This window comes from Hippopotamus amphibius, chromosome 1, assembly GCF_030028045.1.
Source record: "Hippopotamus amphibius kiboko isolate mHipAmp2 chromosome 1, mHipAmp2.hap2, whole genome shotgun sequence".
Taxonomy (NCBI): Eukaryota; Metazoa; Chordata; class Mammalia; order Artiodactyla; family Hippopotamidae; genus Hippopotamus; species Hippopotamus amphibius.
In genome coordinates this window covers 7,403,457-7,418,065 of record NC_080186.1, presented here as the reverse complement: position 1 = coordinate 7,418,065, position 14,609 = coordinate 7,403,457, and the positions used below count along the sequence as shown (strand labels likewise).

The 14,609-nt window shown below is 44.5% G+C and overlaps 1 protein-coding gene across 9 annotated transcripts in view; it reads right to left on the bottom strand.

Moving 5' to 3' along the window:
* Window positions 1–12,923, bottom strand: part of UBE4B (ubiquitination factor E4B) — a 140,783-nt gene extending 127,860 nt beyond the window's left edge. For all 9 annotated transcript variants that reach the window (XR_009047522.1, XR_009047531.1, XR_009047521.1 and 6 more), the window contains exon 1: window positions 12,201–12,923. Coding sequence is in view for 2 of the 9 variants with exons in the window: in XM_057696018.1 (XP_057552001.1) it covers window positions 12,201–12,224 (24 nt within the window). In the remaining 7 variants the exon portion in view is untranslated. The remainder of the gene's footprint in view (window positions 1–12,200) is intronic.
* Between the last annotated feature and the right edge of the window lie 1,686 nt (window positions 12,924–14,609).

Below are 14,609 nucleotides of genomic sequence, written 5' to 3'. Positions count from 1 at the left end.
TGTCCCTGGTTGGCCTTGAAGGAAAAAAAATTGGGCACTTCTATGATGAAACTCCACAAAAAGGATGCCTGGTCTGTATTTATCATAAATAAAAGGTTAACTAACATAAAAGTGGAAAGCTAATTAATGTTTGCCAAACACAAACATATATACGCTGCTATATGGTAGCATCCTAAAATAATAATGTCGTAAACGACACTCTAAACATCTACTCTATACAATTGATGTTCAAAGTTCAAAGGGCCTCTTGCTCAAATGTATTAAAACTTTCAAGACGGCAACAGCAGAGCATTCGACCAAGCGTGGGGCACTCCTGACTGCAGGTCACATGCTTGTGAAGCCAGCCCTGGTGACAAGTATAGACAGAGGTCTGACCAAAAACCCTGACCTGATATGATCCTAGAAGAGTGCCTGGCAGATGACAGGTGCGCATTATGGTTTGTTTGGAAATCCGAGGAGTTTGCCTCCCAAAAAGACCCATAAAAGCAAAGGGCCACCTCATTGAGGCAGAAAATTTAACTAACTGAAGTACCATGACACTATTACACATCTAGAATCTATACCAAACACTGACAGGGGACAAAGAAACAATGTGCACTGAATACATTTCAATGTTTACACAGAAAGTTAATTAAGTCAAGGTCAGACATTCTCAATACTGGGACCCAAAAGATACCTCTCTGCCCAGCCTGACTACTGTCTTCAAATGACGCTAAAGATACGGCAGCTGGTGAGCAGTTCACCCGGCGGCATCTCATCCACACATTCCTCCTCCCCAGCCCTGCAGGAGGGGACAGTCCCTTCGAAGACAAAACAAGTCACCTGACTTGAGCAGACTGAGTCACCTCATGTTTTGGTTTTTGGTCCTGATACAGCATGTTTCTCCTAGGACACCTCAGGTTCCCTTCAAATGTCCTTGCTCCTCCTTCACTCCCTTAGCACCTGCAGGCCACCTGATCACTTCAGACTTTAGGGGAAAAGGAGGAGGCGTGGCAAGTGATAACAGGGTGGCTTCAAGCAAAGGAGGGCGCCTGGGTGAGAAGAGACTTTGGGAAGTTTAAGGGGCTGGGGGAGAGGATTCCAACCCAACTTGTCACATAGGCCTCAGCCTATTTGCTACCTTAACCAGTAAAAGACCTCCTTTTTTTTTTTGGAACCTTTATTGAGATACAGTTAACATACAATAAACTGCATATATTTAGAGTGTACAATTTGGTATCCCAATCTCCCAGTTCATTCCCCCCCAACCCTCCCCGCTTTCCCCACTTGGTGTCCATATGTTTGTTCTCTACATCTGTGTCTCTATTTCCGCCTTGCAAACCTGTTGATTTGTACCATTTTTCTATAGTCCACATATATGTGTTAATATACGGTATTTGTTTTTCTCTTTCTGACTCACTTCACTCTGTATGACAGTCTCCAAGTCCATCCATGTCTCTAAGAATGTCCCAGTTTCCTTGATTTTTACAGCTGAGTAATATTCCATTGTATATATGTCCCACATCTTTTTTATCCATTCATCTGTTGATGGACATTTAGGTTGCTTCCATGACCTGGCTGCTGTAAATAGTGCTGCAATGAACACTGGAGTGCATGTGTCTTTTTGAATGATGGTGTTCTCTGGGTATATGCCCAGCAGTGGGATTGCTGGGTCATATGGTAACTCTATGTTTAGTTTTGCAAGGAACCTCCATACTGTTCTCCATAGTGGCTGTATCAATTTACATTCCCACCAACAGTGCAAGAGCGTTCCCTTTTCTCCACATCCTCTCCAGCATTTACTGTTTGCAGACTTTCTGATGATTCCCATTCTAATCGGTGTGAGGTGATACCTCATTGTAGTTTTGATTTGCATTAACAGACCTCCTTTTACACTCTTGGCATTATTACACGCAAAGGGCTCATCAGGTGTTACATGAGCACCAACTAAAATTCCAATCACGTACAACTCAATCTTACTCTGGAAAAGAGAGCTAACATGTCCCAGGAATTTACATACTCTGCCACAGCACTGCGCTCGGCACTTTGTGTATCACTGAGATTAGTGTGAAGAACAACGCCACGGGGAGGTGTAAGGACCCCCATTTTACAACGGAGGAAACTGAGGCTCAGAAAGTACTTTGTCCTGGGTCATCCAATTCGTTGGTCCACCTAAAACCCAGGTACATCTGACTGAATTACAACTCTGACAATAAGGTTTCTTTCTGGTGCCTACCTTAATTTCAACGTAGCAACAGCAAAAACAAAACTATTGCAACACAAGAACTGGGAGTCATGGAAAGACATCTTGCAGTCAGTTCATGAACTCGGCAAACATTTATTGTGGGGCATCCTGTGGCAAGCCCGGTGCTAAGAGATGGAGAAAAACAATGAACAAGAACAACCCGGGCTTATGTTGCAGTGGGAGATACACCAAACGAACAGACAATTCCAACCAGTGTGATTAGTACCAGGACAGGAGAAGTGATTTAAATGAAACACCTATTCTGTTCTTCCTATTTCTCCTCAACTCCTCCTCCTTCAGCTTCTGCTGACTCTTACCAGTTTAAGAGCCTTTGGGGTCACACACTTGGCTGTGCTTGATAATTGCATGGCAAAACCTTTCAGACCCACCAACACCCACCAATATCAGAGATCTTTTTCACCATCTCCAATTTTTCTTCAGTGCTTCTAAAATTTTTATAATCAATTTCAAAAGAGTGAATGTAACAGAGTTTGCCGAGAGTAAGAAATAATTGAAACAGTTATCCTCCACCACAGGTTTTTCTAGATGTCAAAAATTCTGATCACCTTTAAGGACTAACTCGAGCCCTTCCCAGATGTCCCCAGTCAGAGTTCACTGCTACATCAACGGTCCTCCTTGACTTAAACGTCTATTTCAGCACTTGAACTCTAGTTGGCTGTCTCCCCATTGGAGTATGAGCTCACTGAAGGTGAAGACCAGGTCTTACTCATATTCGAGACGGTATCTCCACACGTGGACCCCTCAATACCCAGCAGGGAGTAAACATCCCACATGTATTTGTTGTAACTAAATAAATGAAATTAAAATTTTACCATGTACCTATTTGCCACTCTTTCTTAAATGTTTTAAAGATTCACTTTAATATGATTCAGTGTGCCCAGGTTATGGTTCAAAATTTACATCTGGAATTCTTCAGGCCACAAACACCCTGCTAGGAACAATATACAAATCGACCTCCACACCTGTACTTCCTGTCTCGGGGAAAGAAAGGGACAAAGAGTGAATAAATATTTACTGAATGAAGGAATTGGTGATCATGATAGGAATTGGTAAGAGATAAAACTTAAAAGGATATGTTCCCCAAATATCTTCTTCCCACTTTTTAAACCCACGGTTTCCACAGTCTGTGGATGGCGCCCCAGTATACTCCTGCGGCCGATGCCTCACTCCTGAGCTATGTATTTTCTCTCCTCCCACTCTGTCTTATTCTGTCTTGAATCTGTTCAGCAATGAAATTGGTCTTGTCAAGGTCACTAATGACCTCCGTGGTGCCAAATCCCATCGTCAAGTCTTGGCCTTCCTTTCATTTACTTTACTGACATTCAACAGAGCTGAACGCCCCCCTCCATCGTGAAACACATTCTTCTCCTGGACGCCAGAACTCCAGGCTCTCGTCTTTGCTTCTACCTTTCCTGGTCCCGTCTCTAAACGCTGGAGTGGCTCAAGGCTCAGTCCTCTGACCTCCACTCTTCTCTCTCTGCTCACTCCCTTGGTCATCTGTCCACTCTTGTGATTTCAGATACACTGAAAACTTCCTGATAAGTAACCCCAACCCCAACCTCCTTCCTGAGCTGCAAGCCCAACATATATCCAACAGCCTACTTAACATCTCCAAGTGGATGAATAAGAAACAGTATAACCAGAAAAGGATCAAAACAGCTTAATGTCTCCCTCTAATCTCCTCTTTCAATGTTCCCCACCTCAGTAGGGCACAACTCCATTTTTCAAGCTGCGTAGGCTAAAACTCTTGGTATCACTGTGGTAGAGACAGCTACTTGCCTCCTCCTATACATTCAGCCACCCTTGCATCTGGTTGTGGTCAAGTGACTAAGTTCTGACCAAGGAGATGTAAGCAATGATGTGTGACACCTCTGATCTTGCCCTTGACAGACAGGAACATGCCCTCCCCTTTGATCCCTTCCTGAGGACTGGAATGCAGATGTGGGTGCAGGTGCTGGAGCAGCCATCTTGGACTACAAGCTAGATGCCTCCTGCAGAGGATGACAGAGCACTAAATAGAGCTGGCTTCCCAGTAATCATGGAATTGCTAAACCAGCTCTCAACTGCCTACCCAGATTTTTACTTAAAAGAAAAATAAGCTTCTATCATATTTAAACCATTATTATTTTGGACCTCTCTGCTGCAGCAACCAAACCAACATCCTAACTAATATATAGATTTTGGAACCTGGAAGTAATCAACCTAAACAGAATATAAATATGTGGCAATGGCTTGGGGCTCAGCACGGGCACAGATATTGCAGGATGGAAGCATGGTAACCCTTGTTAGGCCACAAGAGAATGTTTGGTAAAACCTGTGACACCTCAGAAAATAGCCCGCATGCCTACACAGCCTGTAATTCTAGGGGAACTGGTTGAACAGTTTGGAATTTGGGTGCCTGCTGGCTTCTTGCCACTTTAAGCAAGAAGTCCCACAAGAATGAGACAGACTCAAGCTGCAGCTTGCCGATTTGCACACAGAGATAAAAGGGAATAGAGGTCTTGCCTGAGGCACGTCCACAGTCTAGTCTAAGTCTGCTCAGAGTATGGTAATTTGGGGACCAAGCAGGGTAGAAAAAGCCATCTCCTTCAGTCTCCTGAAGGAAACAAGCGGGAGACACTGTTTGGCCCCAGGAAGGGGATAGTCTCCAATGATCTGGCCCCAGAGGAAATCAGACACTGCAAAACTACCACAGAGGGCAGAGGACAGGGGAGTTCCTCCAAGAAAGCACACCAAGGGCTTATACATGGACTGCTCAGGAACTTCCACCACTGCCAAGGCAGGGAGCCCCCACACCGCAGCCTGACGGGGTGAAAATGGCCGTGGACCAGTGAGGGATCTGTACTCCCCATTCTTCCTTTTTCCAAACGGGAGTGACTTCTATGATTCTATCCTACTCCACCCCAGCACACGCAGGGCAGGGAGGGGAGAGCAGCTGACAAACTTGCATTTTAATCTAAAGGTTCCTGGACAGGACATCACCCAGAGATCCTGGACTCTGCAGGTGACAGAGGGGTGCCTCCTTAGGAAGGCACAGTGTGTTTTAGATTTCAGAAGAAGGGTTTGAACACAAAGGCCTTGACTTTACTCCCCTTCTAGTGAGACAGCTTTTAGCTGAGCACATGGCTACTCAGCAAGGAGCTGCAGCCATGTGACTTAGGTTCTGGCCAATGGAAGGTGAGCAGAAGTGATCTGTGCAACTTTCAAGCTGTGCCACTAAAGAGAAGCAGGACTTCTCCTTCCCCTCTGGCTACAATGCAGACAGACATGGACCAAAAGATGGAAGCCATACTTTAGGAGAGTTGGCACAATAGGACAGAAGGCGCCTGGGCCCCTAATGAGCACAGAGCTGCCACAGCAGCCCCAGAGCTGCCACAGCAGCTCCTATCCAGACTTCTATTTAGAGAGAAATAAACATCTATCTGGTTTAAGCACGTCGCTCTGTTACAACGGTCCACTCGATGACATCCCAGCTCAGACAGCCATCCTTGACTCCACTCTCCACTCTTTCACACCCACATCCATCCCATCACCCAATCCTATTGGCTATACCCATAAAATATCTGACCATTCTCTACCTGACCTTTTCTCACCATCTCCACCACTAACCCTGGTCCTGGGACTCCTGCACTGGCCTCCTAATCTTTCTCTTCATTTTCACTCTTTCCCCCTTTATCTATTCTCTTCACAGAAGCCACAATGATTCTTTTTTTTTAATTAATTAATTTATTTATTTATTGGTTGCGTTGGGTCTTCATTGCTGCACACGGGCTTTCTCTAGTTGCTGCGAGAGGGGGATACTCTTCATTGTGGTGCACAGGCTCCTCACTGTAGTGGCTTCTCTTGTTGTGGAGCACAGGCCCCAGGCGCGTGGGCTTCAGTAGCTGCAGCACATGGGCTCAACAGTTGTGGCTCATGGGCTCTAGAGTACAGGCTTAATAGTTGTGGCACATGGGCTTAGTTGCTCCGCAGCATGTGGAATCTTCCCTGGGCAGGTCTTGAACCCGTGTCCCCTGCATTGGCAGGCAGATTCTTCACCACTGCGCCACCTAGGAAGTCCCACAATGATTCTTTTAAAACATAAATCAGGGACTTCCCTGGTGGTCCAGTGGTTAAGACTCCAAGCTCCCAATGCAGGGGGCCCCAGGTCCAGTCCCTGGTCAGGGAACTAGATCCTGCAAGCCGCAACTAAAAAGATCCCATAAACCGCAACTAAGATCTGGCGCAGCCAAATACATTAATAAATTTTTTAAAAAACCACAAATCAGAATCTAAGCCCCATGAAGGCAGAGATTTCTGCCTGTACTGTTCACTCGTATATCCTCATGGTCTGGAACAAAGCCGGGCGTTTACCGTGTGTCATCACATGCAAAGTGTCACTGACTGTAAATTGCACTATTATTTTTTTGTACCGCCAAGGGAAAAAAAAAAATTACTGCCCATTAAACCACAACAAAATGCATTAACGACTGACCAGGCCAGAGTAGTAGTAATCAGTTACACCAGCCTCTCATTGCTTTGAAATTTCTGAGAATGCAGCATCTCTGACCTTCAATTGCATTGCCTGTGTGTGAAAGGCAATCCTCCTAACTATGTGTCCCATTTCAAAATGTGACACAGCTTCAGAGACCTGTGTTGTTCTGCCTTTCTACAGCTTCCTAATGCACTTGGTTGTTGCACTGCAATACAACAGGAAATCGTGGTCAACGTTTTCTTTTCTAATATCCAATTGAGACCCCACTGCTGTTTCCATTTCTCTCTGCATACAGAGTAACATCTGCTCTCACTGCTGATCAAAGTGTACAATTTGGGGGGGAGGCATTTAGAACGGCAACTAAACTTATCATGCATAGCCCTCAACTGAAGGTACAACAGCATGAACAGGTATAACCAGGTTGCACACAAACAGGAAATGACAACTGCATCACAACTGCCACCTGACCAACCATGATTACACCAAGAAGCATCCCAATTTCAAAGATGTGAAAATGTGAAGGAAAAAAAGGCGGTGGGGGGCACCTCAAAATTGACTGGAAACCCAGTTACAAGAACTCAGTAAATGTGTGCTGAGTGAATGAAAGACTTCATCTCCTGCCACTGTGCCCCCGCTTAGCGGGCTCCAAACACACTTGGCCTCCTTGCTGCTCTGCGAGCAGATCGGGGATGTGCCCTGGCTCCTGCTGTTCCCTGTTGCTGGGAACACTCTTTCCCGCAGATGGCTCCCTGTCATCCTTTACATTTCTTCCCAGAAGTCACCTCCTAAAACTGCACACATTCCTCGCATTGCTCTCAATCCCTTTATAGCCTATTTTATTTTTCTCCATGGTACTTCCACCAAATGACATCTTATGGGTATGTGTTTGTTTACCACCTCTCCTCGCACTAGAAAGGAGCTCCAGGCAAGCAAGGCTCATGTGGTATCTGACATGCAGCAAGTAAACAGCAAATAACCACTGAATTAGTGGCTGCGGGAAGCTATTTTCACCCAGACACACCACAAGTACCTTCTGAGAAAATGCGCTCTGTGCCAAGCACAGGCCTGAAGACCCAAGGACCCCTCGCCAGAAGTCTTTGTCTTTTTCCCTTAAAAAGAGTAAAAGGCTATTTGATGAGCTCCACTCCTAGCAATAACGAGGGCTTCTACTTCTCATCTCAAAAGGGACAATAAAGATGCCATAACCATCGCAACTTGCTCAGATTATTCCTGTTTTGGAGGTAGTTTAATAAAGAGAGTAAGAACTCTGGAATCAGACTCTGGATTAGAATCCAGGTTCTACCACTTCCCAGTTGTGCCCCTTTTGGCAATCTACTTAATTTCTATCAGCCTCAATTTTTTAATCTGTAAAACGGGGCTACTAATACCAACCTTGCTGAGCAAGTTATGTGCTTAGCACGTATTAACAGCTTCATTAGTATCAGCTATCACCATTACCATTCTCTGTCTCCTGGCTAAAATGAACAAAAAGGAGTAGAGGAGGGACCTGGGAGGCAACATCCCATTCTCCTTTCAGGCTTGAGGAAGGAGAAGCCTGGTTATGAAGTGATGTTAGCCATTCTCTACTGGGAAAAAAGTGAGCTTAGGTCCTGAGGCCCGTCACAAAGAAAGAAAAGGTCAGAGATGGAGATGCTGAAAGCAGAAAGGCCAAGACTGGGGGTCTCTCTGTCAGCTCATCTTTCAGCAGCCACAGGAACTATTCTGCTTTTCCCAGAATCTGCTCCTTGTCTGGAATTCCTTCTCTCTCCTCCAACCCATCCTTCTCCCAAACCAGAAACCAAGGAGTCATCTTTTTCTTTCCTCCTCCCCTGCCTCCACCTCCTTCACATCAAACTGATCATCAGAAGTGGGTTACCTTAGATTCTCAATATGTCTGGTGTCTGCTCTCCTCCATCCCCACTGCCAAGGCTTTACTTCGGACTCAACTGTCTCACTCCTCGACAGCAACAGCAGCCTCCCAGCCTGCAGCCAACCTTCTCCCTACCCACCTTCGACACCCTTGCCAGTCATCTTCCTAATCCCTTAAAATTCCTCAACGGCTTCTTACAGTCTTACCGAGAACGTTCAAACTCCTAACCATTTCTGAAAACTGACCTGGTGCCTGTCTGCCTGAGGCCACTCCTCCAGGCAAATCCTGTCTCCAGTCCCACTACTTCTTGGGGTTTCCTGAGCTCCCCAGTTTCAAGAGCCCTTCGCCTGATAACTGCTGTTCAGCATAAGCGTCACGGTCTTCTCTGGGACACTACGCCACCGGGGCTCCCTTCTTGTTTTCTTACTGTCTTGGGCATATGTCCACAATAGCTCTTAGCACCCTGTATTATAATTGCTGGACTCCTAGCTATCTCTATCTCTACCCATCCCCCTAACGCCAGTTAAATAATTTCTTTAAGAAAAAGACTGTGTTTCTCCTAACCTAACACACTGCTGGAGACGCACAGCATCTTTTTTAAAAATGTTTGTTGAGTGAATGATTTTGGAGGGGTATGAAGAGAGTCAGCACCAAAAAGACTATAAACTTGATCACATCATGAATGAATTCATGAAAAACTACACTATGCAGATCAAGGATGTTACTAGGATATTTATATAGAAGCTGTGGTGAATTTATTGCCAGTTGTTAGGGGGTAAAATACAGTAAAAGAAGAGCTTTTAGATCAGGAACCCTGGGTTTGAATTTCAATTCTGCCACTTCTAAGCTAGGGCACTATGGACTTAACCTAATTCTCAGTTGCTTTATCCATAAAACAAGGAAAATTTAGGGACCTGCTGGACTGCACTGTTTTATCAAATGAAACAGTGGCTGTAAAGTACATGGCACAGAGCAGGCTTCTAAGACTGTTAATAAATGTGGGTCCCTTTCCACTGAAAAAACACCACTAAAATGTCCAAGGTCACATATTCTGCATTTGGGAAGGAAGGCAACTTCTAAAACTGTGACCACACCCTGAATTCCAGCCAGCCCTCCTGAAGATGAACGAGGTCATATAGATTTTGAAAAAAAAGAAAGAAAGAAAAAGAAAGAAAAGGAAAAAAAAGCAAGTCATTTCAATGAAAACACATTATCACTACAGTTGAAAACCAGTTAAAAATACCTGCCCTACTCACAGCATCATTTTGGTATAAGAAAACAACACATGAGCAGGGTACAGAATGAATGTGATGTAAATAATGACGACTTGAAATGCAGGTTCCTGAAGAGAATAAACTTAGTCATGGATCTGCTCTATACAGCAAAGGACTCATTGCAATGTGCTATATAAACAGCAATGAAGTTAAAGAAATACTCCACTTAGAAAGCGCAAGAGAAGAAAAATATAAGAATTCAAGGTGATCTATAAGAGGGACCAAAAAGTACCCATAATGTAAAATCTTCTAAAGCTACTAGTCTGGTAATAGCAGCCTCTACTTTTCATGGACTGCATTCTGATATATCTTCATTTTGCCAAAATATGAAACTCTGTGTTACCTAACTTCCTAACTTAGATGGAAAGATCACTGTCTTCACTATTTACACTCTGAGATGCATGTTTGAATTTTCAGTAATATAAATGTATTATTTTCTAACCAAATAAATGTCACCTACCATACCTGTGATACACGTTTCCACCAACAGAGTAACAATAAGGCAAAAGCTTTGGAAATATTTCTGTTGAAAACTGTTTACCTAGTCCCAGAATTAAAGGAAACAGATTTTTTAAAAAAACTTAAGCTTTTTCCCCCATAAAAGATTTGTTCTAGATTCTGCTGAGAGTAAAAATACCAGTTATTGAACTGTCCCTTTGTGTTCAGACCAACTAATTTGTTGAACATAATTTTATATTGATCTTATATTAGTGAATTTAATTTTCACATTTATTTTAATATTCTGTTGACCTTGAAAAATGTCTATCTCCTCCATGATGATTACATTTGTTCCACATATGGTTTAAAAAAAATGTTAATACCTTCTTCAAGGACTGGATAAAGTGAAGAGCTACAGTTCAGATTCTTTAATTGGTCTGTATGCTTTAATGGTTTTCTTGGTGAAAACTCAAGTAAGTAAAAACTTCTAAACCAGAAACAATTTAGAGAATGTAAAAAAAAAAAGAAAGAAAAGCAATTTCTGGATGTAAAAGACTTACTAAAAAACTTTTTGCCTTAAGAGAAATGATCCACTAGGATTAATAGTCAAGAAAAATGGGGTGTACTTTAAAAAACTACACAAAACAAAGTGCCTCTAAGAGGATCTCTTGATCCTACCTGAATGAAAGAAACTGTTCAATATTTTTCTAATTCAACATTATTGCTGATGTAGTTAAAAAACAAAGTGAACAACACAGAGTGGGCAAACCTGACTTTCCAAGCAGCCAGGTATCAAAACCAACAAAATTATTTGCTTCCTATCCTACATGACCTTTAACCCATCACTTGCCTGCCTCACCTCTGGAGAATTTTAGTCCCTAGGTGAACATATTGACTACTCTGTAGCTAAAACTGAAGCATGGAAGTTTTACAGTCCAACCTGATGGACGACTACTTTCATAATACTGTAAGGAAGTTTTACATGAACCAGTGGAAGAAATGGTAGATGGAAGACAGTGAGGCCAGCAGGGGTCCTGAATGGGAAGCTTCCACTTTGTTAAAAAAAAAAATAACAGGAAAAGTCAACAGAGTCACAGGAAACTCCTGGTACCCTAAATGCCAGTTTTCATGATTATTATTAAAGAATCTTGAAAACATCAAGAAGGGGATCTGTAAGACACCCTTCAGAAATGATAATGGGGGAATTTTCAAAGTCATTTGCTTCCATTTGCTTCCTGTTCAGTGTCTGCTACAGCAAAACACAAGTTTGAAAGGGACAAAAACTAGAAAAAAGCAGAATGAAAAAGAAGTATGCCAGAAGCCATTAGTGGCCTGTTAAATTGCTAGAATTTAACTGTAACTCACTAAGCTATTGAGAAGATACATACTTTGTTAAATATCAAAGAATGTCTGTAGACCACCCCCAAACACATACGTAATGTTTAATTAACTTATACAATGAAACAGCCACAGATACTTGGGATTTCAAATCCTTTGAAAACATACACCCATACATTCTGATTCCACCCAAAATTATTCTTTAGATCTCTGCAGTAAGGCGCGCGCGCGCGCACACACACACACACACAACTTGATGTAAATCTAGCCCTTCTTGCTTAAATACCCTGAAGAAAGGAATGAAAGCCTCAATATGCTCTCCGCTTCTTTAGACCCTAAAAGAAAACTCGAAAAGAGGCAAATGGCGTTCAGGATGAAAAAAGAAGGCACAGGAATACAAGAGAATACAACCGGAGACCCTTTCAGGGACTCATTTTATTCTTGGAAAATGTCATCTCCATTTCTGCCCAAAGGCCAAGCACCACTGGCGCAATATCAACCCTATCCAAAGCGCCAAAGAGTTGCCAACTAATCTCCCAAGGTGTCCCCCAACCTCCTCACCTCATCAGCGCTCAGCTCCTCCATCGCTTTCCTCTTAATGGTGAAAGGCGTTAGGGAGAGATCTTCTGTTCTTTGAGACCAGGGCGGGAGGAGAGTGGAAGGTGTCTATCGGGCTGTCTGGTCCCCCGAATGGGGGAGGTTTCAGAATTGCATAGTCAGAGGTTAAAAAATAAGAACACGGGAGGCACTGAGATGCCTTGGCGTCGGTCACTCCAATCGCCCCAGAGGCTCCTACAGCTGCTTACGCCACGAGCAGCCTCCTTTGACCGCCACTGCTGCTGCTACAGGGTTATCTTAAGGCGCTACTTATTACCCTCTGCCTCCCAGGTTACCCAGACTAGGGAGCTCGGTCTCCAGCTCGTCTCGTGCCTGGAGCCTAGTGTCTTCGTGGTGGTGGCGCGGCAGCTGCGCTTCCTCCAGCAGATCCTGCTCTCCTCTCTACCCTTTGCCCCTGGCGGGAAGTGTTCAACTGCAGAGTGGGTGCCCCGAGGCAAGGCGACCCCAGAGCCGCCCAGGCAGAGCCCAGCACTGAGGAGGGAAGCTCCTCCCCTCCCAAAGCAGGCCGGCCACGCCCCGCCTCCACGCCGGAGCCCGGGCAGGGGGGAGGGGGAGGACCGGATTCGCGATGCTTTGGCTGGAAGAGTAAACCCTCCTACCCCTCCACCCCTACTCTTACCCCTCGCCCCACCAAGTATTATTCATCAAAACAACAGGGCGGCCATCTTTGAAAGGGATCACGTGACCCCGCCGGAGAGGCGGGGCTTCTGGCCCCAGGACGAGGCAGCCAATGGGCCATGGGCGTCGCGCCGCCGATTTCCTCTCGCCTGCGTCTCCTCCCGCCTTCGCCCCACCCTCTCCCCGGCTGCCGCGCGGGGCGCAGGGAGGGGCGAGCGGGGCCGCGGGCGGGCGGAGCGCGGGGGGCGGGACGGCGCGGTGCCATGGCGACGGCGCGGGGCGGGGGCGCGGCGGGTCCCGCCCAGATAGGTTCCCCCGAGGGCCACGCGGGCGGGCGACTGCGGAGGCCGCGGGGCGAGGCGGCCGCACCGACCGCGGGAAGGTTGGCCCGGAGGGGACGTCCGCCCGCGCGACCCGGGCCCGCAGCGCCTCCGTTGCTCCCAAGCCCTTCTCCTTAGCGTCTCACGGACGCCTCTCGACTGCCCACGATTCCGCCCAGAAGAAGTAAAAGAAGACGGAAAACGTCTCCTTTCCGGGGCGAGCGTTCTCTACCGGCCTGACCGCTCACATGCTGAAAAACCTTTCCACGTAGACTCTTGCACCTCCTCAAAGAAAGCCCACTTGGAAGAAGACTTGAACACAAGTAGAACTTCATTTCACTTTGTTCTTTTTGAGAGTTTCTGATTTTTTTTTATTTAAAGTGTGTTCCAGAGTGATGGCAAAGTTTGAAAGTATAAATGGGTTTGAGACCCAGAAAACTTTGAAGTGCATACACGAAAACAAGGAAGGCTTGTGGAGCCAAAGAAAAGAAACTCTCGTCCTCACTTGGACAAGAATACAAAAAAATTTTTTAATTGAAATGTATGTAATCAACATATAACATCGTATTAGTATTACGTGTACAACATAAGGATTTGACATATATGTTGGGAAATGATTACCACAGTGAGTTAACATCCATCACCACACATAGGTTTGGGGATTTTTTTCCCTTGGAATGAGCACTTAAAGAGTTCTTCTCTTAGCAACTTTCGAATATATGATGCAGTATTGTTAACTATACTTCCCATGCTGTACATTACATCCCCAGGTTTTTAATTATAGCCTTTATTTGGAAAATACCCTTATTAAATTTTTTAAATTTTTATGTAATTACCTAAAAGTTACTTTCAACTTAGTTATTACAAAATATTGGCCATATTCCTCATGTTGTACAATACATCCTCGTAGCCTGTCTTACACCCAATAGTTTATGCCGCCCCGTTCTCTACCCTATATTGTGCTTCCCCCCGCCCCCTTATTATAACTGAGTTTGTACCTTTTGACCACTATCCTCCTCTGGCAACCACCAATCTGTTCCCTGAAGAATGCAAATATTTTATAAAATACAAATCTAAACAGCGGTCAAGGTTTAACAGTGTCATAAAATTCCAGATTTTTGCCACATACGAAGAATATACTGTATGGGATGGTTTATTTAACCATAATAGTACAGATTGCATTCCAGAATCAAAACTCACATTTTTTTTTTCTGCTACTTACTTAAAATAGTAACCTGACAACCAGATATGTAAGGAATTTGTAAGTAAAGTTAGACTGTTGCTGGCTTTACATATTATCTGCTCTTCAGGAAAGCAATTCTGTGTAAGCCAGAATTTAGACTCCTGGTGACACTGATATTAATACATTTACTTCTTTTTTTTAAACGTGGTCATTGCCATGTAATTTATATTC